General features: G+C 43.2%; 1 protein-coding gene across 1 annotated transcript in view; it reads left to right on the top strand.

Annotated features, from left to right (window-relative positions):
• Positions 1-23,109, top strand: part of LOC111975549 (WD repeat-containing protein 18) — a 90,820-nt gene that overhangs the window by 27,861 nt on the left and 39,850 nt on the right. Inside the window, exons 5-7 of the mRNA XM_024003884.2 lie at positions 8,261-8,404; positions 15,320-15,384; positions 16,458-16,582. Of these exons, the coding sequence (XP_023859652.1) occupies positions 8,261-8,404; positions 15,320-15,384; positions 16,458-16,582 (334 nt within the window). The remainder of the gene's footprint in view (positions 1-8,260; positions 8,405-15,319; positions 15,385-16,457; positions 16,583-23,109) is intronic.

Here is a 23,109-nt window from a genome sequence, read left to right as displayed (position 1 = left end):
CCATGCACATTAGCAGGCCAGTAATATGGTGTATTTCTTTCAGGTTGTATCTGCTAACAGAAACATGCTAATGCATGGATTTCTAGGGGCACGCATATGAATTATGAGAAAGCTGGAGCACGGAGGAAGATATATCCATAGTTTCCACGTTTTGGCTTCCGTGTTTTCGAAAATGTGGAAATAATGCCTTCTCTAGAATGCCCTTCTAACCAATCAGAATCAAGTATTCAACAATACTATGGTATAAACACAAACAATTTTCTTCTGTACAAAACAATTATTCATCTCGTTTCTCTCCATCATAGAAATGTGGTTTGTTAATGTCATCTTTTGTCTGAAGTGAATTGAGAAAACCAAACTGCCACCTGCAGTTTGCCCCGGTAGTAAAGGCATACCGGAATGCAAATATTAAGTGATGAACTGAAGCTATGCAAGGCAACACAGGCCCTGGTGCTCCGTGTGTTTGATGTCCGTCTCTCTCCCCTCTCCCTTCATCCCCCTGTGTGTGTGTGTGTGTGTGTGTGTGTGTGTGTGTGTGTGTGTGTGTGTGTGTGTGTGTGTGTGTGTGTGTGTGTGTGTGTGTGTGTGTGTGTGTGTGTGTGTCCGACGCAGGGCATCAACTACTCTGATTAGCTTTTTGACTCCTGTGCCGAGTGACTGACTGACATCCAGCGGCTCATTGAGAAATCACTCCCAGGCTTTTATTTAGCCAGCCAGCCAGTGTTCCTATTGATTTCTAACGGCAAGCCATCTTTGCAAATATAGAAGAAAAAGAATCTGTTTGTAGAGGTCATAGAATTACTCTAGACAATATTTTGCATTGGCGCGTACTGTAAATAAGTCCACAATTCTTGGGGCTCCTGGTTTTGAAGTGGGCACTAACACAATGGAAGACAATATAGCCACAATGGAAATCAACCTGTTAAAATGATCAGCCCCTCACCCAGGCATCAATAATGAATGCCACTGGGTTATGAATTTAATTAAGAAGATGTCATATCTATACCCTGATCAATATGATTAATCAGTCATGCTCCCGCAGGGTATTTCTCCCATGTGTTTGTGGTGCTTACTTGAGCTCTCAGAAATGGTAGATTATCTGCTAAAGCCTCATACCTAGCCTCCGCATCACGTCAGGTAACTCATACTCACCCTACTGTCTATTACTGCTTTAATCTAATCTACTGTAGGCTAGATTATATTAATATACAATATTTAGGACCACGGTCACAGCTATGCCTTATCTTTATGTAATCAAAAGAATAACTAATAAGTGCCTTAATCAGTTTTAATGCACCTCTCTAGTTACGGGGTTTTGGAGGTTTTGGAGGTTTTTTGATTTCTATGGCCAAAAGTAAGAGGCAGTTGAGTTGGCATTTTGAGTAAGCATTCTCAATGTTTTAATAAATCAAAACAAATAAAATCTCAAAGTTATGTTGAATAATAAAGCATCTGAATTCTCAGCATTCTCACCATGCAGCCAGGAAGTAAGRCGAGAGCTAGTGCTTTGGTTGACCAAAACATCGATTGGCTTTTGCACCGACTTCACACGCTATAGGTATAATTGGGATTGCTGATATGTTATTGCTGCACTTATTCCATTGCACAGCCTTGCACGAACACGTGATCTTTTGCTAAGGTATGAAGCTATGGTTGCAGTTATGATGGCATGCAGACTTGGATGGGAATCATGTATTCTCATCTCTGGAATGCATTCCCGTTAAATTAGGTCAACCCTTCTCAAAATCCAATTAAGATGATATACATTCAATGCATTGGGAAATGTATACAAACAACCTCCATTTTTTTAAAGCCACACAGCACTGTGTTAAACTCTATGCATTCTGTAGTGACTTAATTACTATTAGTATCAGACACATTGTGTCAACGATCAGTACAGTGAAAATGTCCACTATATTTACCTGCCTGTAAGCTATTTCTTCTGACTGAGCCCCCCACCATTCATGCAAAAGTAGCAGTATCCAGCTATACCTAATGAGATTTGATCCTAATATACTGAGATGGGGGTACAGAGTTCACATAGTCCGTGCTGTTCTACAGTGCATTTGGAAAGTATTCAGTCCCCTTTTTCCACATGTTGTTACATTACAGCCTTATTCTAAAATTGATTAAATAAGTCAATCTACACACAACACAGTATGACACAATGAAAACAGGTTTTTACAAATTTTTGCTAATATTATGAAAAAATAAAAAACAGAATTACCTTATTTAATTAAGTATTCAGACCCTTTGCTTTGAGACTCGAAACTGAGCTCAGGTGCATCCTGTTTCCATGGATCACCCTTGAGGTTTTTCTACAACTTGATTGGAGTCCACCTGCGGTAAATTCAATTTATTGGACATGATTTGGAATTGCACACACCAGTCTATATAAGGTCCCACAGTTGACATTGCATGTTGGAGCAAAAACCAAGCCATGAGGTCGAAGGAATTGTCTGTACAGCTCCGAGACAGGATTGTGTCGAGGCACAAATCTGGGAAAGGGTACAAAAACAATTGGGCAGCATTTTAAAGGTTCCCAAGAACACTGTGGCCTCCATCATTCTTAAATGGAGAAGTTTGGAACCACCAAGACTCTTCCTAGAGCTGGCTGCCCAGCAAAACTAAGCAATTGGGGGAGAAGGGCCTTGGTCAGGGAGGTGACCAAGAACCCAATGGTCACACTGACTGAGGTTCAGAGTTCCTCTGTGGAGATGGGAGAACCTTCCAGAAGGACACATCTCTGCAACACTCCAACAATCAGGCCTTTATGGTAGAGTTGCCAGACGGAAGCCAGTCCTCAGTAAAAGACACATGACAGTCCGCTTAGTTTGCCAAAAGGCACCTAAGGACTCTCAGAACATGAGAAACAAGATTCTCTGATCTGATTAACTATTTGGCCTGAATGCCAAGCGTCGCGTCTGGAGGAAACCTGGCACCATCCCTACGGTGAAGCATGGTGGTGGCAGTATCATGCTGTGGGGATGTTTTTCAGCGGCATGGACTGGGAGACTAGTCAGGATCGAGGGAAAGGTGAACAGAGCAAAGTACAGAGAGATCCTTGATGAAGGTTCAACTTCCGACAGAACAACGACCCTAAGCACACAGACAAGACAACGCAGGAGTGGCTTTGGGACAAGTCTCAATGTCCTTGAGTGGCCCTGCCAGAACCCGGATTTGAACCCGTTCTAACATCTCTGGAGAGACCTGAAAATAGCTGTGCAGCGACACACCCCATCCAGCCTGGCAGAGCTTGAGAGAAACCCCCCAATTACAGGTGTGCCAAGCTTGTAGCGTCAGACCCAAGAAGACTCGAGGCTGTAATCACTGCCAAGGTCCTTCAACAAAGTACTGAGTAAAGGGTCTGAATACTTATGTAAATGTGATATTTAAGGTTAAACATAGTTTTTAAAATATATTACAACATTTTCTAAACCCGCTGTTGCTTTTTCATTATGGGGTATTGTGTGTAGATTGATGAGGGGGGGATAAACTATTTTATACATTTTAGTATAAGGCTGTAACGTAACAAAATGTGGAAAAAGTCAAGGGGGTCGGAATACTTTCCAAAGGCGCTGTATCTCCAAGACGAAGAGTCGTGTTACAAATGATCTGTGAACATCATCAGGCACCTGCTCTGAGCTGGAAATCATTTTGAACAATGTCCCTGCCCATGACTTGTTCAAAAGTATTTGTTTACAGGATGTACAGTATTTTATTCAGCAGTTGGGTCACATGCAATCTAATGAAGAATATGCTTGTGGCTCATGTCCAATAGCAAAACAAATGTCCAGCAAATCAAAATGGAAAACTACCTCTTTCAAATGTTTTCAAGTGACGCAATTGCAGCTCTTTTAACAAGAATCATCGTAGTTGTTTAACATGCAAGTTGTCGATCAATCCATTATATTCCATAGTTTGAAAGGAATTAGTGTGACGTGATTTAGCCCGTACTGTATAGATATAGTTTGATAAATTACAGAGTGGAGCTCTGATAATTCTGACTCACCTTTCCTCCCCAGTGGTTTATATTTAATTGACAGGCGTGGGTTGTCTCTTCCATCTCTCTTCTTCTTTCATCTTGAAAGTCTCATGTCCCTTGTGGCAGTTGGAACAGCCCACCAGCTTCAGAACATGTTTAAGATGTAGGCTAACAACCTTTTTTTATTAGGCTAATATTTTTTACTTCATATTTAGGTTCACCAAACATTTTCATACTTAAGATTTTCTGCATGGGTCAATGTAACACAGAGCCCTACTTACCATTTTCCATCTATAATTCTAAAGTTTGATTTATTGTAGCATGTTTTGGCTAAGTCAATAGCGTCCCTTCATGACGAATAGCTGGCAAACTATTTCCATTAGGATAAATGCGTAAGTAAATTGTAAATCCAGAACATTCACTTTAGTCTTACTCGTGCTTAACTTTAACGCTATTCCTACACCATCCATTGGGTTATATAATTCAAATGGACTACTTTTCATAATTTCTACCATTTGCAGTAAATCAACTTAGCACAAGAAACGACTTTAAAATACTCAACTTTCAAGCCTCTCAACAGATGAGAATATCCTTCATACACGTGTTTCATTCAAATATATAACTTGAAATCAGACAATATGCACGCACATAATGCTACTCAAAGTCTACCTCACTTATATTGAGTCTCATTGTGCAGGATGCCATGTCGGGCTCTCTTTTGCTCAATTCTAATACGTCTTCACTGCATACCAAATTTGTCAGCGGCTCGTAGTGTCATGTTCAATATCATCAGCTGCTCTATAGATTCCAGGCTGTCAGTCTCCACAGACAAATAATTTCCCCTGTCCGATGACGGGGAGTGATCGTGTTGGCTGAAGGAGAAGCAGACGGCTTGCCAGAGAACAGGGCTTGTTAGGACAAGGCAGGTTGGGCTACAGATAACTTTCACTAGCCCCCCTCCCTCCCACCCCTATGACAGGCTCTAAATAGTTGAGCCCCACCATTCCCTCTAGTATACTCAGACTCAGCAGAGTAGTGTCTTGGAGGAGAGATGGGATGGGGTGTTTTTGAATGATTTCGTATCTTATTTTGTGTTTTTTAATGTTTGGTGTACTCTTGTTTTTGTAATTCCATGACTGGGTTGTCTAGAAGTTGGCTTTGTTCAGGCCTGGCTCTCAAAGTTTTTCTCTCCCAAGAGCCATCAGGGTTTACCTTCAAGCTGTTAGCAAAGTTTGCTTTTGATAAATGGTGCGATCAAAATCAATTTGATTATGGTGCTACCAAAGGGAGCGCATATACTTTTCATGTCATTAGTAATCTGTCTTTTTCATCACTTTATTTTTACCAGGCTTGGAGTCTGCTAGATTTCTTAATAAAAAAATTAAAAAAACAAGAACAAATATGGGCTATATGGTCACACCTGTTGCAATCATGTCCCTCCATCCATATCAGAACTAAATTACAGTGCGTTCGGGAAGTATTCAGACCCCTTTTTCCACATTTGTTTACATTACAGCCTTATTCTAAAATTGATTGTTATCAATTCACACACATTACCTCATGACAAAGCGAAAACCAGGTTTTTAGAAATGTTTGCTAATTTATATWAAAAAAAAAAAAGTATTCAGGCCCTTTAAAATGAGACTCGAAATTGAGCTCAGGTGTATCCTGTTTCCATTGATCATCTTTGAGATGTTTCTACAACTTGATTGGGGTCCACCGTGGTAAATTCAATTGATTGGACATGATTTGTAAAGGCACACACCAGTCTATATAAGGTCCCACAGTTGACAGTGAATGTCAGAGCAAAAGCTAAGCCATGAGGTCGAAGGTATTGTCTGCAGAGCTCCGACAACCATCTCTGCAGCACTCCACCAATCAGGCCTTTATGGTAGTGTGGCCAGACTTCTCAGTAAAAGGCACATGTCAGCCCACTTAGAGTTTGCCAAAAGGCACCCCAAAAGGCACCTGAAGACTCTGACCATGAGAAACAAGATTCTCTGGTTTGATGAATCCAAGATCGAACTCTTTGGACTGAATGCCAAACTTCACATCTGGAGGAAACCTGGCACCATCCCTACAGTGAAGCATGGTGGTGGCAGCATCATGCTGTGGGGATGTTTTTCGGCGGCAGGGACTGGGAGACTAGTCAGGTTTGAGGGAAAGATGAACGGAGCAAAGTACAGAGAGATCCTTGATGAAGCGCTCAAGACCTCCGACTGTGGCAACGGTTCACCTTCCAACAGGACAATGACCCTAAGCACACAGCCAAGACAACACAGGAGTGGCTTCGGGACAAGTCTCTGCATGTCCTTGAGTGGCCCAGCTAGAGCCCGTATTTGAACCCGATCTAACGTCTCTGGAGAGATCGAGACCGAGCTTGAGAGGATATACAAAGACGAATGGAAGAAACTCCCCAAATACAGGTGTGCCAAGCTTGTAGCGTCAGACACAAGAAGACGTGAGGCTGTAATCGCTGCCAAAGGTTCTTCAACAAAGTACTCAGTAAAGGGTGTGAATAATTATGTAAATTTCTTATACATTTGCAAAAATGTCTAAAAACCCATTTTTGCTTCGTCATTATGGGTTATTGTGTGTAGATTGAGGGAGTAAACCATTGTATTCAATTTAATAATAAGGCTGTAACGTAAAACAAAGACCAAGGAGCTCTCCAAACAGGTCAGGGACAAAGTTGTGGAGAAGTACAGATCAGGGTTGGGTTATAATTTTTTCTTTCTCCGAAACTTTGAACATCCCACGGAGTACCATTAAATCCATTATTAAAAAGTTGAAAGAATATGGCACCAACAAAACTGCCAAGAGACGGCCGCCCACCAAAACTCACGGACCAGGCAAGGAGGGCATTAATCAGAGGCAACAAAGAGACCAAAGATAACCCTGAAGGAGCTGCAAAGCTCCACAGCGGAGATTGGAGTATATGTCCATAGGACCACTTTACACTCCACAGAGCTGGGCTTTATGGAAGAGTGGCCAGAAAAAAAGCCATTGCTTAAAGAAAAAATAAGCAAACATGTTTGGTGTTTGCCAAAAGGCAAATGGGAGATTCTCCAAACGTATGGAAGAAGGTATTCTGGTCAGATTAGACTAAAATGTGGCTTTTTGGCCATCAAGGAAAACACTATCTGGCACAAACCCCAACACCTCATCACCCAGAGAACGCCATCCCCGCAGTGAAGCATGGTGGTGGCAGCATCATGCTGTGGGTATGTTTTTCATCGGCAGGGACTGGGACACTGGTCAGAATTGAAGGAACGATGGATGGCGCTAAACACAGGTAAATTCTGCCTGTTTGTCTTCCAGAGATTTGAGACTGGGACCGAGGTTCACCTTCCAGCAGGACTATGACCCTAAGCCTACTGCTAAAGCAACACTTGAGTGGTTTAAGGGGAAACATTTAAATGTCTTGAAATGGCCTAGACAAAGCCCAGACCTCAATCCAATTGAGAATCTGTGGTATGACTCAAAGATTGCTGTACACCAGTGGAACCCATCCAACATGAGCTGGAGCAGTTTTGCCTTGAGGAATGGGCAAAAATCCCAGTGGCTAGATGTGCCAAGCTAATAAAAACATACCCCAAGAGAATTGCAGCTGTAATTGCTGCAAAAGGTGGCTCTACAAAGTATTGACTTTGGGGGGGTGAATAGTTATGCACGCTCAACTTTTCTGTTTTTTTGTCTTATTTCTTGTTTGTTTCACAAAAAATATTTTGCATCTTCAAAGTGGAAGGCATGTTGTGTAAATCAAATGATACAAACCCCCCAAAAAATACAACCTGAAATTAAAATGGAAGGCAACAAAATAGGAAAAATGCCAAGGGGGGTGAATACTTTCGCAAGCCACTGTACTTTCCAGTTCCAAAATCTGTTCCTCAGCAGTTTTTTCTTCTTCATTTCTCTGCTAGCTGTAATAATGGATTAGCTCAATGAATGGCCATCAAGATCTTGGCACAATGTAAGTGTCATAGGCACTAAATGATTTGATCTATCCAAGTCATTAAGTTGAGGTTGGAACAGAAATTTGCAGACGTTCTGCAGACTAAGATGTATTTTAGTGTCTTGCACTCTTAAACGGCCCACTCCTCTAAGACAGACAGGGTCAGACTAACAGCCCTGCAGTGTGAGCTCATACTGATAATGTGACGTTATACAGTATCTTTTAAAGCTGAAGTTAAACAATGTCCACAACTCAGATCAAATTAACCATAAAACTCTCCTCCTTTTTTTGTCTTTTGCTCTCTCTCTCAAACTCTCTAGCTATGGGAGCTATCCTCTGGCGAGATGCTCCTGTCTGTTCTTTTTGACGTGGGCATCATGTCAGTGACCCTTGACCCCTGCGAGTACTACCTCTTCTGCGGTGGCAGTGACGGCGGTATATTTCAGGTGTCCCTCTGTAGCCAGGTAAGCTATATTGTTTTTGTCTTCGCCACCCTCGCTGTTTAACCCTGAGCTTTCATCGATTAACTTCACAACGCGTTTGAATTACAAACTGTGGGTCTCTCTTAATGGAGCATCCGTCAAGCACAACCTTGCCCACGCAAACATGTTTTTTTTGTTTCATAACATCAAGGGTTCATCAATGGCTGCCCTGTACATTATAAACGGGTTGCCCTACTATATATAACCAACCCGTTGTGGACAGTACCCACGGAGAGAAGTGTCTGGACAGGGGTGAGCTCAGCCGGGTGACGGCAAATTGGAAAGCAGATATACAGCAGGCACAATGGGCCACAGTCTGGCGACGCCGCAAGGGCAAGTGACGTAATCGAGAGAGACTTTGAACTGACAGTCATCTGTAAAACCATAGCCAGTTCATAGAACTTTGGAGACTGCAGATGAACAGCCTGAGGCAAATAAGCACATTAATGTCAAGCCCTTGAAAATAACCTTAGAATTGCATATACTGTCATCAAACCCGTTACCCGATTATTAATTATTTGAAAGTGAGACAATTTAATTTCCACAAGTGAAGGCGGAAACACGTCACCAAGTACACACAACTGACCACTTAATAAATTGAGAACATTACAAATAAAATAATCCCCCTCCACCTGTCAATTGCAGCACAATACAGCTTTGACTGAATTCCCTTTTGAGTTAGTCCTGTACATTTTCCAGTGAAGCACCAAAATACAGTACACTTCGTAAGAGGGGCCCTCTGATCAGCTGACAGCGCCTTGATGTGTCTCCACACTGCTGGCCTGGAACTTGGCTGCTAAAGTTTGTTAATGAAGAGGGGAATGTGAGTGATGTTTGGACCAGCCCACGTCTCTCTGGTGCACAGGGAAGGTCAAGGCAGGTTACACTTACAGAAAGCTTTGTCTAGTGGGAGATTGGGGGGCATTTCCGGGAACACTACTCTAAAGCATCCTACAGAATCTTCGCTTGGGCTCACCCCAGTTTTTCCAGCTTAAGCCACTGAGAAAGACTTCTTCAGTTCAAAGGGAAAATATTAATAAAACCTGAAGTCTACCATCTGCCACAATTTGTAATTCTGTACATGTATCGGGGAATTCTCTAAAGGTACTCCTCTGTTGCTTTTCCATGAACTTTCTAACATTGCACCATCCTTGTACGGGTGAATCCCCACGCTGTTGGCCTGAAAGATGGAGAGGTGATGGAATGCGGGAAAGGGGAGGGGGGGGGGGGGGTACACCGGCAAGGCCTGTGTTTTGGGTTTAAATTGCCTGGGGTCTTTCATTGCTATTATTGCCCGATACCTTGCCTCATGGGGGGCTTCTTTGCCCCCCCCCCCCCCCCTACGGTGCTCTTGGTTGCCCCCATATATCACAGTTTCTATACATTCCCATCAGTCTCGTCTAGTGGGATACTTTCTGACCGCTCTCTTTCAAGGAGAAAAGGAGACACGTCAGGTTCAGAGTTATGTCTGCCAGCCCTTCTGGCTAAGTGAATCTAGTCTTACTGCAACGTGCTAATCAAGAGCTTCCTGCGTCTTCCTCGGCTTAAACACAAGATGGACTTCTGTATTTGGCATGATTGATGGTTTGTTTGCTGGATAGGCTCATTTTGTGCCTCTTTAAAGTCACATTTCAATGCAGAAAAATGGCTTTGTCGAGCTGCAGAGAATTAATCCAAATATTGTATGTAACTGACGTAACCAACTAGATCAGAGAAGACATTAATGGATGTGGTTCAATTTGAGTTTCAAGCTTTGTCCTCTCCTCCTTTCTACTCGTCATGAGTTTCATGTCAGGTACCACAAAGAAACTTGTATAAAAGACTCAATTAAACATGACAGAAATGAATGTGCACATTTTAGCACAAGAAAGGATCCCCCTCCTCTTGTTAGACCACCCCACTTCTATTTAAAACCTAATTTCCCTTATCCTGGCTCTTGCAGTCGCACAAAATTGTGTGCGAGTCACTCACTGTGCATTGCCCATAGGCATCACCCCCCATGATAGACAAATCCTGTCTTTTTCTCTTCCTCTCTCTCCTGAAGTAAGTTTAGATGGGAGTGCTTCACAATGCTTACTTCCATGGCTTGAGAATCACTGTCTGAGTAAAGGCAGATCGCTCACTGCTCCATTTATTTACTACATTTATGTATCCATAATTAAACTCGCACATTTCGGTTTTTCAACCTCCTTACTCAATATCTCTTTTTAGTTTTAATTGTGAAAGCCTCTCCCAAATCCATCAGCACCACTGGAAATGTTGTGGGTGGCTCTTGCATGTATGGTCAAATAAGTGATATCCCAGAGGCATCAGGTTTGAGTGGAGAAAAGTCTGCATCTGTGAAAGTGCTGCTGATGGATGGCTGCTGATGGATGGCTGCTGATGGATGGCTGCTGAAGGATGGCTGCTGATGGATGGCTGCTGATGGATGGCTGCTGATGGACGGCTGCAGATGGACGGCTGCAGATGGATAACAAATACACTATATATACACAAGTATGTGGACACCCCTTTAAATTAGTGCACTTGGCTATTTCAGCCACACTCGCTGACCGGTGTATAAAATCGAGCACACAGCCATGCAATCTCCATAGACAAACATTGGCAGCAGAATGACCTTACTTTAGAACTTAGTGACTTTCAACGTGCCACCGTCATAGGATGCCACCTTTCCAGCAAGTCAGTTTGTCAAATTTCTGCCCTGCTAGAGCTGCCCCAGTCAACTATAAGTGCTGTTATTGTGAAGTGGAAACGTCTAGGAGCAACAACGGCTCAGCCGCGGGACTTTTGGGCCACACAAGCTCACAGAACGAGACCGCCGAGTGCTGTAGCGTGTAAAAATTGTCTATCCTCGGTTGGAACACTCTACAGAGTTCCAAACTGCCTCTCGGGAGCTTCATGAAATGGTTTTCCATGGCCAAGCAGCCGCACACAAGCCTAAGATCACCATGCGCAATGCCTGGATGGGTGTAAAGCTCGCAGGCATTGGACTCTGGAACAGTGGAAACGTGCTCTCTGGAGTGATGAATTATGCTTCACCATCTGGCAGTTCGACGGACTAATCTGGATTTGGCGGATTCCAGGAGAACGCCACCTGCCCCAATGCATAGTGCCAACTGTAAAGTTTGTTGGAGGTATGCGGCTGTTTTTCATGGTTCGGGCTAGGCCCCTTAATTCCAGTTAAGGGAAATCTTAATGCTACAGCATACAATGCCATTTTAGCCGATTCTGTGCTTCAAACTTTGTGGCAACAGTTTGGGGAAGGCCCTTTCTTGTTTCCGCATGAAAATGCCCCCGTCCATAAAGCAAGGTCCATACAGAAATGGTTTGTCAAGATCGGTGTGGAAGAACTTGCCCTGACTTCAACCCCATCGAACATCTTTGGGATGAATTGGAACGCCGACTGCGAGCCAGGCCTAATTGCCCAACATCAGTGCCCGACCTCACTACTGCTCTTGTGGCTGAATGGAAGCAAGTCACCGCAGCAATGTTCCAACATCTAATGGAAATCCTTCCCAGAAGAGCGGAGGCTGTTATAGCAGCAAAGGGGGAACCAACTCCATATTAATGCCCATGATTTTGGACTGAGATCTTCGACGAGCATGTGGTGTATCTATCTGCAAGGACTGTCATTTTTTTCAACAGATCTCTTCTCCAACCAAGAGCTTATTTATGTCCTCTCCATTTCCATGCCCCCTCTCATTGACACATAGTTATTGTTCCAGTCCTCTCACTGAATATTAATACAACCAAAACGTTAGTCAATAAGGGACAGGGGGATCTATTGGTGGCACAATGATTACATGAGATTATTAACAGAAACGGTCATATAGACTGGTCCTTTTAGTTGGTATAATTGTTTTTAGAGATGTTTGGCTGTGGTACAGGTTACTGTGTCTATCATTCTACTATTGGTCAGGGGATTCTGCAACCCTTTTATGTTCACTTTTTTGACATGAAAGTATCGCAATAATTGCTTTGAATGTTGTAGTGGAGTGACTTGACCTCAGGAAGAATGGCTCAGTTATAAAATAGTAATTGATTTGAAAGATAAAAGATTTCTGAGGGAGCTTATCATTTCATTTATTCATATTGAAGTGTGTTTCATGTGTACTGAAAAGACCTGTTGCAATTATTGAGAAAATTCCTCAAGTCAAGACCCTGTTTGGGTAACCAAGTTTCTCAGCTTCTTATTAATGCCTACCGACCCCTTTCACCTTGGTCCTGTATCTGGAATCATAGGTTATTAATGTGCTAACTTTCCTCATTTATTTTTATCTTTAATGCTTGCCTTTCAAAGATTTTCAAAGCCAAGCTGCCGCTGCCCCATTGACTCGTACGCCTTTTGACTTCCATCCGCAGTCTTTAGACGCTTAATTATTTCGGCATGTCATCTTAAAGATCAATTGGTTAATTAAGGTAATAGGAGAGAAAAAAAGCTTTTATAGCCCTGGATTTGAGTACAACTAATAATGATTATCTTCTGTTTAAAGAGAGGAACACGTCGTTTGTTATAGTCGTTTGTTATAACAGGTATTTGATTAAACAATGTTTTAATGCCAAGCCTTGCGTTGTTGCATCGTTCCTCCATAGATGCTGGAACTTGCTGCTAAGTGAAATCACAGCTTTTTAATCCTGCATCATTTCCTCTTCCCACTGGCTTCCCCCTAGCTATCAAAGTATAATGATCCGTCTCATTATGCTGCATTCTCTGTCATTCATACGAAAGGGATTGCAGATAATCTGTTACTCATTTGTCCTCGTTGTGATTGAGAATTGATATTTTGTTGCTTTGGGCCAACTGGCTTCCATTACAAATGTTTTATATATAAAAAAATAAATAATAATATGTATTCATTTTTACATAATTTGTTAGAATCCAATAGGGTTGCTGCATATCTGAACATATTGTGGTTTATTTTTAACACAGAGTGATATCCCTTTGTATTGAAGCTACCTGTATACTGTATTTGGACCTTGCATCAACCCCATAAGTTAACCATAATTTCTCTATAGGAACAACCACATTTTTCGTTTAATATCGGAACTCTGCCATCTCTACAGTCAGCATCTAAAAGGCATTAACTCTCTGCTAGCATGTGTCTTTCTGCTCCTCTAATTGTGCTGTTTACCCYATTTGGGGAGAGTTATTCATTTCCTAAACAGCTTAACTCTGAATGTGCCCGTGGATCATTGTTTAATAAAGGGGATTTCGTACCGTAGCTGGGCAGACGTTTCTATGTGATGAGTGTTTCAATGCATGGCGGGCATTAACTCTGCCAGTGGGGATATGAGCGTTGCATTCCGAGAGAGCTGCGTTTGTTGTGCTGTTTCGTTCCCCTTGTTTAAATTGTTCAGCAGGAGATGAGACCGTGAGCCCAGAATTTTCACATTTGGATAAAGAGGCAGACAGAAAATCAGACCGTTCCCTTCCTCACGCGAGGCAGCAGCTAGCCGTTTCCTTTTTCTTCAGTGTGAAGGTTTAGAAATGTAATTCTGCCATGAAGTTTTTGCCATAGAAAATACAATTGTCTTGCTAAATGGTTCCGGACATCCCTCACTGATTTAAGCACTTGATTTGAACAGTTTAACAGGCTAATGTTAGACAAAAAATAATCTGTCCTTCATCGTGGTGAATGYGTTTTTTCACTCCACCTCCAACATTTTAGTTAATGTAGTGGTGTGAAATGAGACATGATGCTTCCCTCAAACCTTCCCTTAATGATTTGCATTTCAGTCATCTGACCAATTGTACAGCTGAGTCTCCAGCCCAAGCCAGGCTTGTACACACATCGATAGAATTAATAGCCACGGCTTCAATTAAATCCCTTTTCGAGTCCACTTTTCATGTTTAATTGAGTGCTCTCAAGACCGGCCGTATAGACGTGATGCAATGATTAGTGTGTCATAGTAAAATCCTGTGGCGTCCTCCCTCCCTTGCATGTCTGACGCAACCCCATCCCTAATTAATGCAATTAAGTAAATCGATCAAACCACTTAGAGGCTGACGAGTGCCAGAAATATCCAGCCAACTTAATAGATGAGAGAGACATATTACTCTTATTGTATTTGTCTCATAGTTTATAAACAACCGATGTGGACTAACAGTGAAATTCTTACTTCCCAACAATGCAGAGAAAGAAAATTGAGAAATAATAGAAAAGTAAAACACGTAATAATAGATACCCAATGTGTAATTATATATACAAGGGTACCAGTACCGAGTCCATATGCAGGGGTACGAGTTAGAGGTAGCTTTGTGTATATATAACTAGGAATACTGTGTCATAGTAAACAGTAGCAGCAGTGTATGTGATGAGTCAAAAGGGTCAGTGCAAAAAGGGTCAATGCTGATAGTCCGGTTAACTATTTAGTAGTCTTATGGCTTGGGGGTAGAAGTTGTTCAGGGTCCTGTTGGTTCCAGACTTGGTGCATCGGTACCACTTGCCGTGCGATAGCAGAGAGAACAGTCTATGACTTGGGTGGCTGGAGTCTTTGACAATTCCTCTGACACCGCCTGCTATAGAGACCCTGGATGGCAGGGAGCTCGGCTCCAGTGACGAACTGGGCCGTATGCACACCCCTGAGGGGCCCCCATGTTGAGGGTCAGAGTGGCGGATGTGTTGTTATCTACCCTCACCACCTGGGGGGTGTCCAGTCAGGAAGTCCAGGATCCAGTTGCAGAGGGAGGTGTTTAGTCCCAGGGTCCTTAGCTTAATGATGAACTTGGAGGGCACTATGGTATTGAACGCCGTTCTGTAGTCAATGAACAGCATTCTCACATACCTATGTAAGTGTACCTGAGACACAAGCTCATTGGCTCTGGGTATTTAAAAAAAAAACTGTCTGAGGATTGCTTACTCTGATTAACTTTTTTCTTCTTCTTCTGATCTGCAGAGCTTAAGTCGGGATAAGACGTTCCAGTCGGACAACGAGGGCAACCAGGTTTTTAAAGGACACAGGTGGGCTGCCTTCAAGGTCTGGTCTATGTAATATACACTGAGTGTAGAAAACATTAGGAACACCTGCTCTTTACATGGTCGACTGACCAGGTGAATCCAGCTGAACGCTATGATCCCTTATTGATGTCACCTGTTAAATTCACTCCAATCAGTGTAGATGAAGGGGAGGAGACCGGTTAAAGAAGGATTTTTAAGCATTGACATGGATTGTGTATGTGTGCCATTTAGTGGGTGAATGGGCAAGGCAGAAAAATGTAAGTGCCTTTGAACGGGGTCTGAGAGGGGGGGGGGGGGGGGGTGGAGAGAGGGATGGTTCAGGATGAGGGGCTTTGATGCTGTAACAGCTGTGTGGTGTCTGACGGGTTGTTTCATGTGGCTTTAATACCCCATGATATCCTTGTGGAATCTCTTTGGGCCGAACCAAGTCCCAGTGGCCAGAGAAGTTCAGGCGTCCTAATCTCTCTCACCGTATGGTATCCGAGACTGCCAAGGTGCATGCCACCATCATACTGATGGGACAGGCACACAGTAGGTGTGCAGAACCAGACTAGAAGACTTTTGAGTGGCTTTTTGTAGCTGCAGAGCAGGGGGCGGAAGGAGCGTACACTATCTGAATTCTTTCCCCTTGACTCGTTTGGTACTGAAAATGTTGCTGTTACCATTCCTGGAGGGCACACGTAACATGTGAACAGAAACAAGCAAGATAACAATGTTGAAACTCTGCTGTAAGAAAACAGGCTTAGTAAGGAATGTGGTTTATTTTTTAGCAATGCCTTTTGGCCTCCCATGTGATGTGACTGGAGAAGCATGAATATGTACTCTGGTGATTTTGTAAGAAAACTGATGACAGCATTTAAGAAATCAGGAGAACAATTTAGTATAGAAGAAAAAAAGGAATCTGATATAATTTACTTTCTGAAATTGAGATGTTGTGTGACTAGATTACTTCCGTTATTTACTTAGGTAATAAAGGAAAAGCTGAGATATGAATGTTGATCTGCAAACATTTGTTGTTTGAGAACCCTATTTTATTAGCCAGGTGGTGATCTCCCTTTGCACTCATCCCTCCACAGGAACCTAGTGACATGTCTGTCTGTCTCTATGGATGGCACTCTCCTCCTCTCGGGCTCCCACGATGAGACCATACGACTGTGGGACATCCAGAGCAAGCAGAGCATCCGCAGCATCAACCACAAAGGTGAGCTTGAATGACCACCTCACCTAACCAAAGTCTCACCTCAGTGGCCCAAACCCATCTCTTCAGTTCAGCCGCTGGCATAGCAAATGCCGCGCTGAGACATTGATTTCTCCCAGAACGCCCCGAGTCATCCATCACCCTGCCTCCGGACCGTGTTAGAAAACCCTTCCACGCTTGCCCTTCCTTTGAGGTCATGGAGTGTATGGTTTGACATGCATGCCTTTTGGTCTGTAGTATACTCCAGGTGAAATTTTGTTTGTTCTCTGTTACTGTTGTTTCCTGTGACGTGATCAGTTGACTGGGAGTTAACAGCAGGCGGCAAACGTAATGCCCGTCTTGCGCTGGGCGTTCGGTTCAACTTAGGTTGGTCTGTAAAGGCAAGCTGATGCGTTTAATTTACCTTTGCTCTATATGTTAGTTTGTGTGTCAGATATGCACTGAGTGTACAAAACAATAAGACCTCCTCTTTCCATGACATGGACTGACCAGGTGAATCCAGGTGAAAGTTATGATCCTTTATTGATGTCACTTGTTAATTCCACTTCAATACGTGTAAATGACGGGGTGGAGACAGGTTGAAGAAGGATTTTTAAGCTTTGAGACAAACAATCCTCGTCTCAGCTATGTGCTGTTCAGAGGGTGAATGGGCCAGAATATTTACTGTAAGTGCCTTTGAACAGGGTATGGTAGTAGGTTCCAGCTCCCCGGTTTGAGTGTGTCAAGAACTTCAACGCCGCTGGGTTTTTGACGCAACAGTCTCCCGTGTGTCTCAAGAATGGCTCACCACCCAAAGGACATCCAGCCAACTTGACATAACTGTGGAAAGCATTGGAGTCAACATGGGCCAGCATCCCTGTGGAACACTTTTGACACCTTTGTAGAGTCCATGCCCCGACAAATTGAGATGTTCTGAGGGCAAAATGGGGGGGGGGGTGCAACTCAATATTAGGAAGGTGTTCCTAATGTTTGGTATACTCAGTGTACGTATCCAAGGCAGCTCATAGAGAATATGTTATATGAAGAATAATAACTAACATATTGAGAATATAATTGCTGCGTTAGAAAGTGCCAATGCAAGTAGTATCATTGATCATCTTCTGAAAATATAATTATCGGTTCATGATATGTAAGATAGAGTTAATAACTTATGAGAGAGCTGAGCTCTCAGAATAGAGAGTTGTTCCTATCACATTGAGGCATCTGTCACCTTTTCTATGGGCCACAGCACCCACTCACTCAGTGCGACGGTAGAGTCCCTTTCGTTAAGTGCTTTTAGAGAACTGGGATTTGATTTGCGTCACTGGGCAGGTTGCGAACTCATTTTGTTTTAATAGGATGTTTCTGTTGTTTATTCAGCCACTGTGACTGGTTAGCTGTCTATCAGTTTTGGCCGGATGGAGGATGTAATGATGTTCAACGGCACTTGTATTGAAATGTCTTCTGGCTGTGGGAGAAGTAAGCATCGCACCGTGGCCTTGCCAGACCTTTTGGGAGACTGCAATCTTGTTTTCAGCTTGGTGTTGTTTAGCACTGTCGAGTTTGTAGGGGGCATTATAAGACCTCAGAAGTAGACTTGGGCAGTATCCAGATTGTCCAACCTTCATACCAACCTTGTGCCATACTGGGATATTCGGTAACATGGCTAACTAGCTACTAAAGATAGCTAACTAGCTACTAAATTCGCACGCCAACTGCAGAGCGTTTAGCACATTTTAGTTAAGTAGTTAAGTAATAGATATCTAGCTGGCAAACATTTAGTTGTGAATTCCGTACTGTAACTAGATCACCTGGCGTGTGCTGCACCTAATGAGTGACTCACAAGGCTCCTGTCTAGTAGTTGTGTGTAAACAAACACCATGTGACTGGGGACTACTTCATTTAAAAAAAGAAATGGTGATGGATAAAATTAAGAACTGTATCTTTATCTCCTAACGTACTAACTGCAGGTATTTACATAAAGTAGCTACAAATATTCCCATTTCTTAAAAAACGTCAAAGAAATAGTTTCAATAGTATTGATGTTATTGAAAAACCATCCCGTGGCTATTTCCAAATACCCCGGTATACGGTATACCGCCCGCGCTTACTCTGCAGTCATCTGACTTTCTAAAGAGAAGGCTGAGAGGATCATACTGTGTCTTGACCAACGGTTGACTTGACAGGGTTCATTTATTACGCGCTCAAACTKACATTTCGCTCGCAGAGCCGGAAAATGCACACTCCCCACTGCTGACCGCCGTCTGCAAAGCCTCCGAGCTGATCAACACTGCTCTGCCGCTGACATTATTGGGCTGTCCGAAAACCCCTCTATCTCAGTGGCCTATTTTCAGGTAGAACATTCTTCACTGAAAAGCTCTTCAAGCTATATGTCAAGTCAAGAAGCAGCAGGCGTGTATTGGAATGTGAGAATCAGGGTAATGGATTGGGCTTCAGCCCGCCATTGATGTGAGGGTGTTCAATACAATACAGGCCTCGCTATTAAACGACAAATGTATTTGTTAAGCAATAATGCAGTGCTTATGTGCTTCACACTGTCCCCCCAGTTGAATTAATATGAAGACACTACTACTTAGAAGTGATTGTTTTAAGCTAACATTGTTGTCAATATATGTTGCTTCAAAGATTTACCACTAAGATTATAATGGTTAGATATTTTTGTTGTTGTGGTCTGTCTTTGGCCAGTGTTGGTCCAACGCTGATCAATGGCGAAGCCATAATTTAGATGACAAAGTTAAACAACCCTTTTTCATTTCTGTCATTTGTTATGCGGTTCTTCAGTCATTTCACTCCGTGATTAAATATTACAATTAGACATTGAAAATAATCTTTAAAGACATAATCAGATTGTGACAATAATTTGACCATTCAACAACCCAGTAGCAAAACAAGAAAGAAAACCACACACTTTAGATTACGGTCTATTTGCGTGCAGTAAATAAACAGCCCGTAATATACACTTGCACCAGTCAACTATGAACTGTGAACACAACTGCCTAGCCCAAATTTATTGATGGATGTCAACGCTGTGTCTCCCCTGACTGTGTCTATGCTCCAAGTACTGCATTATATCTGAGGCTCTCAACCTGTCTCCAGCCATCTTCCTATCCCCCCCACCTCGTCTTCCACAAGGAGCAGCGTAGAGGGTGAGTTCAGCCTGTAATTGAGTTGTCAGAAGGTCCCGGCCTCCACATCCACTGTAAATCTCCCGAGCTCTAGCCCGGTTTCCCCAACTCTGTTCTGGGAAAGCAAAGGCGGTTATTGGCCCTCTCTGAAGGCATGCGTGATCCTGAAGGCAATTAGAAAAACCTTTCCTAGGCCCGTCGCTCTCCCTCATACTATCCATCTTCACTAAGCTCCGCAGCTCGACCGGCACTAATCAGACGAGTAGTGGCGGAAAACCTGAGCTGCTCACAAGCGACCGGAAGTTTTTGGAATGGTAGCTTTGGAAATTAGGTGTATGGTCAATGTCCATAAAACTAACTTCCGTTGAAGTTATTTAGCATTTGGCATCGAGAGATCATACCAGTCCCCGATTTTAAAAGTTTTAGTCTGATGGTGGCACCATTGGGTGGACAAGATAGACTCTGTATGAGTGGCCAAAGGACAGGATGTAGGCTACCATTGCGTGCTCTTTATAATCTCCTGGCTGAGACAGAGTGCAGTATGGTATCTTTAAACTGACTTACATCATACCTAGCAGGGGAAATAAGGAAAGGGTCAAATGTTTAGACCTGTTTGTAAGCGAGGCGATAAAAATCATTAATCTACTTGAGAGATAATGACTTACCTCCTAGGTTCATAACCCTGTACATAAATGTTCAATCAGAACGTAAGCTTGAGGCGAAGGGTCTCTCCATGTCAGACTTGGCCTAGAAATCTGACTCTCATGAATATTTTTTGTTCACATCTCATGAATAATAAGGGAACTTACATAGCACGCGCACATGCACACACCCCACTCCCATCGCCGCCCTCACCACCACAGACAGACAGGTGATCGTGACTGGCATTCTCTGCATCGTAATTAACTTAATCCAACGTCTGTTGCTATGCGTCTAAGGCGAACCGCTGATTGAGACAGTATTTAGACTTCAAACGACCCCCCCCCTCCCACTGCTGTCTGCACTGCTCCTCCTGTGTGGATTAAACTGCCAACTTCACTAATCCTTAGTGTCTCTGTGAGCTCAGTATTACTGGCCTGCTGTTGTCTCTGACTAATATCTATTATTCCTTCTGCAACCACCATTGATCAAGAAAGGAGTGGGCTGGAAAAGTGGTGAACCGGGCAGACTTGAAGACCTCAAGGGAATGGACAAGAATAGCCCACCAATGTACCAACAAAATATTTGATCTTATTCTTGGTCCATTATGGTAGCCAAGTGAGTTTTGGGTCTGTTTGGAAGCTCTTTGACAATATTTTGTCATCAACACTGAGTAATTGTATGAGTCACAAGTTCCTCACAATGTTTTAACCTTTTTTGGGGAGGGACAGACTACAAACTGTAGGCACTGCTGCAGCAAATGTCACTTTGCAGTTCTACAGCACTACTGCTGCTGAAAGGTGAAGAGCACAGCAACAACGTGGCTATCATCGAGACATCGACGTTAACAAAGCAAAGAGAGTGATATCCTTTACTCATGGCAGTCCAAACAAATGGCCTCAAGTTATGCGCTGTTTACTTGAAAACTTCTAGAAAGCATTCTGGAGCTCCAAATCAGATGCCAAAGAGATTAGGATCTACCTCAACTGCTCAACAACGGCTCTAGGGTAGAAAACTAGAGTGACTGCTAGTGTGCATTAACAAGGTCTTTCGGGCCAAGGACCTGTAGAGAAAATCGGTGATGTACTCCTCTCACATCCCCCTGCCACTTTCCCACAGACGGCCTTGGCATAATCTTCTGCACTTTCCTTCTCAGCTCTTGTTACATGCCGCTTAAAGAGTGATTGAGATTGGCATCTCAAGTTTGTGCCAGATTGGGAGATCCCGCATGGAAGTGGACAAGAGCCTTGTGTCGAAGTAATTGTCTGGCAGTGTAGACTGCCCTGAACCACTAACTCAGCAATCATATGATACTGACCTGGCATTACAATGAGGACACCCCAAAGTTCATTGGCACAAGTTTAGATGGTTATGAAAGGAATTCTTCTCTTACTGCATGGTTTGTATCAGGAAACACACAATGTCTCTTTTAACCAAAGAGTTAAAATCATGTTACTGAACATGTTTCCTGAGAGGTGAAATGGACAAACCACCCTTCTTAACTCCCTCTCGCTTAACCCGGAAGCCAGCTGCACCAATGTCAGAGGAAACACTGTTCAACTGACGGCTGAAGTCAGCTGGCAGGCGCCCGGCCCGCCACAAGGAATCGCTAGAGTGCGATGAGCCAAGTAAAGCGCCCCCAGGCCAAACCCTCCCCCAACCTGGACGACGCTGGGCAAATTGTGCACCGACCTATGGGACTCCCGGTCACGGCCTGTATTGACATAGCCTGGGATCGAACCCCAGGCTCTAGTGACGCCGTAATCAATCAATAAAATGTATTTATAAAGCCCCTTTTACATCAGCCGATGTCACAAAGTGCAACACTGCGATGCAGTGCCTTAGACRGCTGCGCCACTCGGGAGGCCAGATTTAGCCACTTGAGTACACTGGACAAACAAAACAGGGTTTTGAAGAAGGCAACATGCCAAAATGCATTGGTTTTAATAATAAAGGAGCATTTTCTTAAATCAACTTCCATTGTTCCCAAGAGTGGCTGAATATCCTCTCTGTGAACCTTAAAGGGCAGGATAAATTGGTCTATGAAATTCTGATATCATCCCATCAGGATTTTCTTTGTTTAGTTTGGTGGTTGCAGACTTGCTTGGCTAGTGTATGTAGTTAGTGCATGGCCCAAATGTTGTGTATTTAATGTGCTCGACATTCATATCATTGGATGCAATCAGTCAGAGATATTTCCTCTGCTCACACATGCCAAAATGCACACAATCCAAACACTGTTCTCAGGTGCCTAGTCTTTTAACCCGCGTCACATTTCATAGTACTCTAAACTTGAGCAAACGGTTTCAAGTGAACGCGCTACCACAGGGATTTGACCTAAAGCAAGTGCAACACACAATCCAATCTCCATATCGCTTTCATGATAATTGTTAAGATTATCTACATAATCGCCCGGACCCTAATTGTATGGTTTCCGCCACGGGCATCGATTAGATATTATGCACGTCAGAGTATCTGCAGTGTTTTGGCAGGGCTCGAGCCGCGCACTCCCCTCCCCGTGTCGCTGCGCCCCTGCTACCGTGACCCTGCTTGGCAGCAGGCATAATTTATGAGCGTGTGTAGGAGGGGCCCGGACCATTAGTGTAATTCCAAGTGGGAGCCAAGTCCCAGGGATCGATATCTGTAATTGAGTGGGAGATAATTAGCCAGCCCTTATTACRACAACAAGGAATAAATATACTCTACTCAGTTACCCTATACACAAACTACATTTTAAACGGTCCCCAATGCTTAGATGTTGTGAAA

Source organism: Salvelinus sp. IW2-2015, linkage group LG16 (genome assembly GCF_002910315.2).
Source record: "Salvelinus sp. IW2-2015 linkage group LG16, ASM291031v2, whole genome shotgun sequence".
Classification (NCBI taxonomy): domain Eukaryota; kingdom Metazoa; phylum Chordata; class Actinopteri; order Salmoniformes; family Salmonidae; genus Salvelinus; species Salvelinus sp. IW2-2015.
Note: the sequence above shows the minus strand (reverse complement) of the source record. Positions and strands in the feature narration are given on the sequence as shown.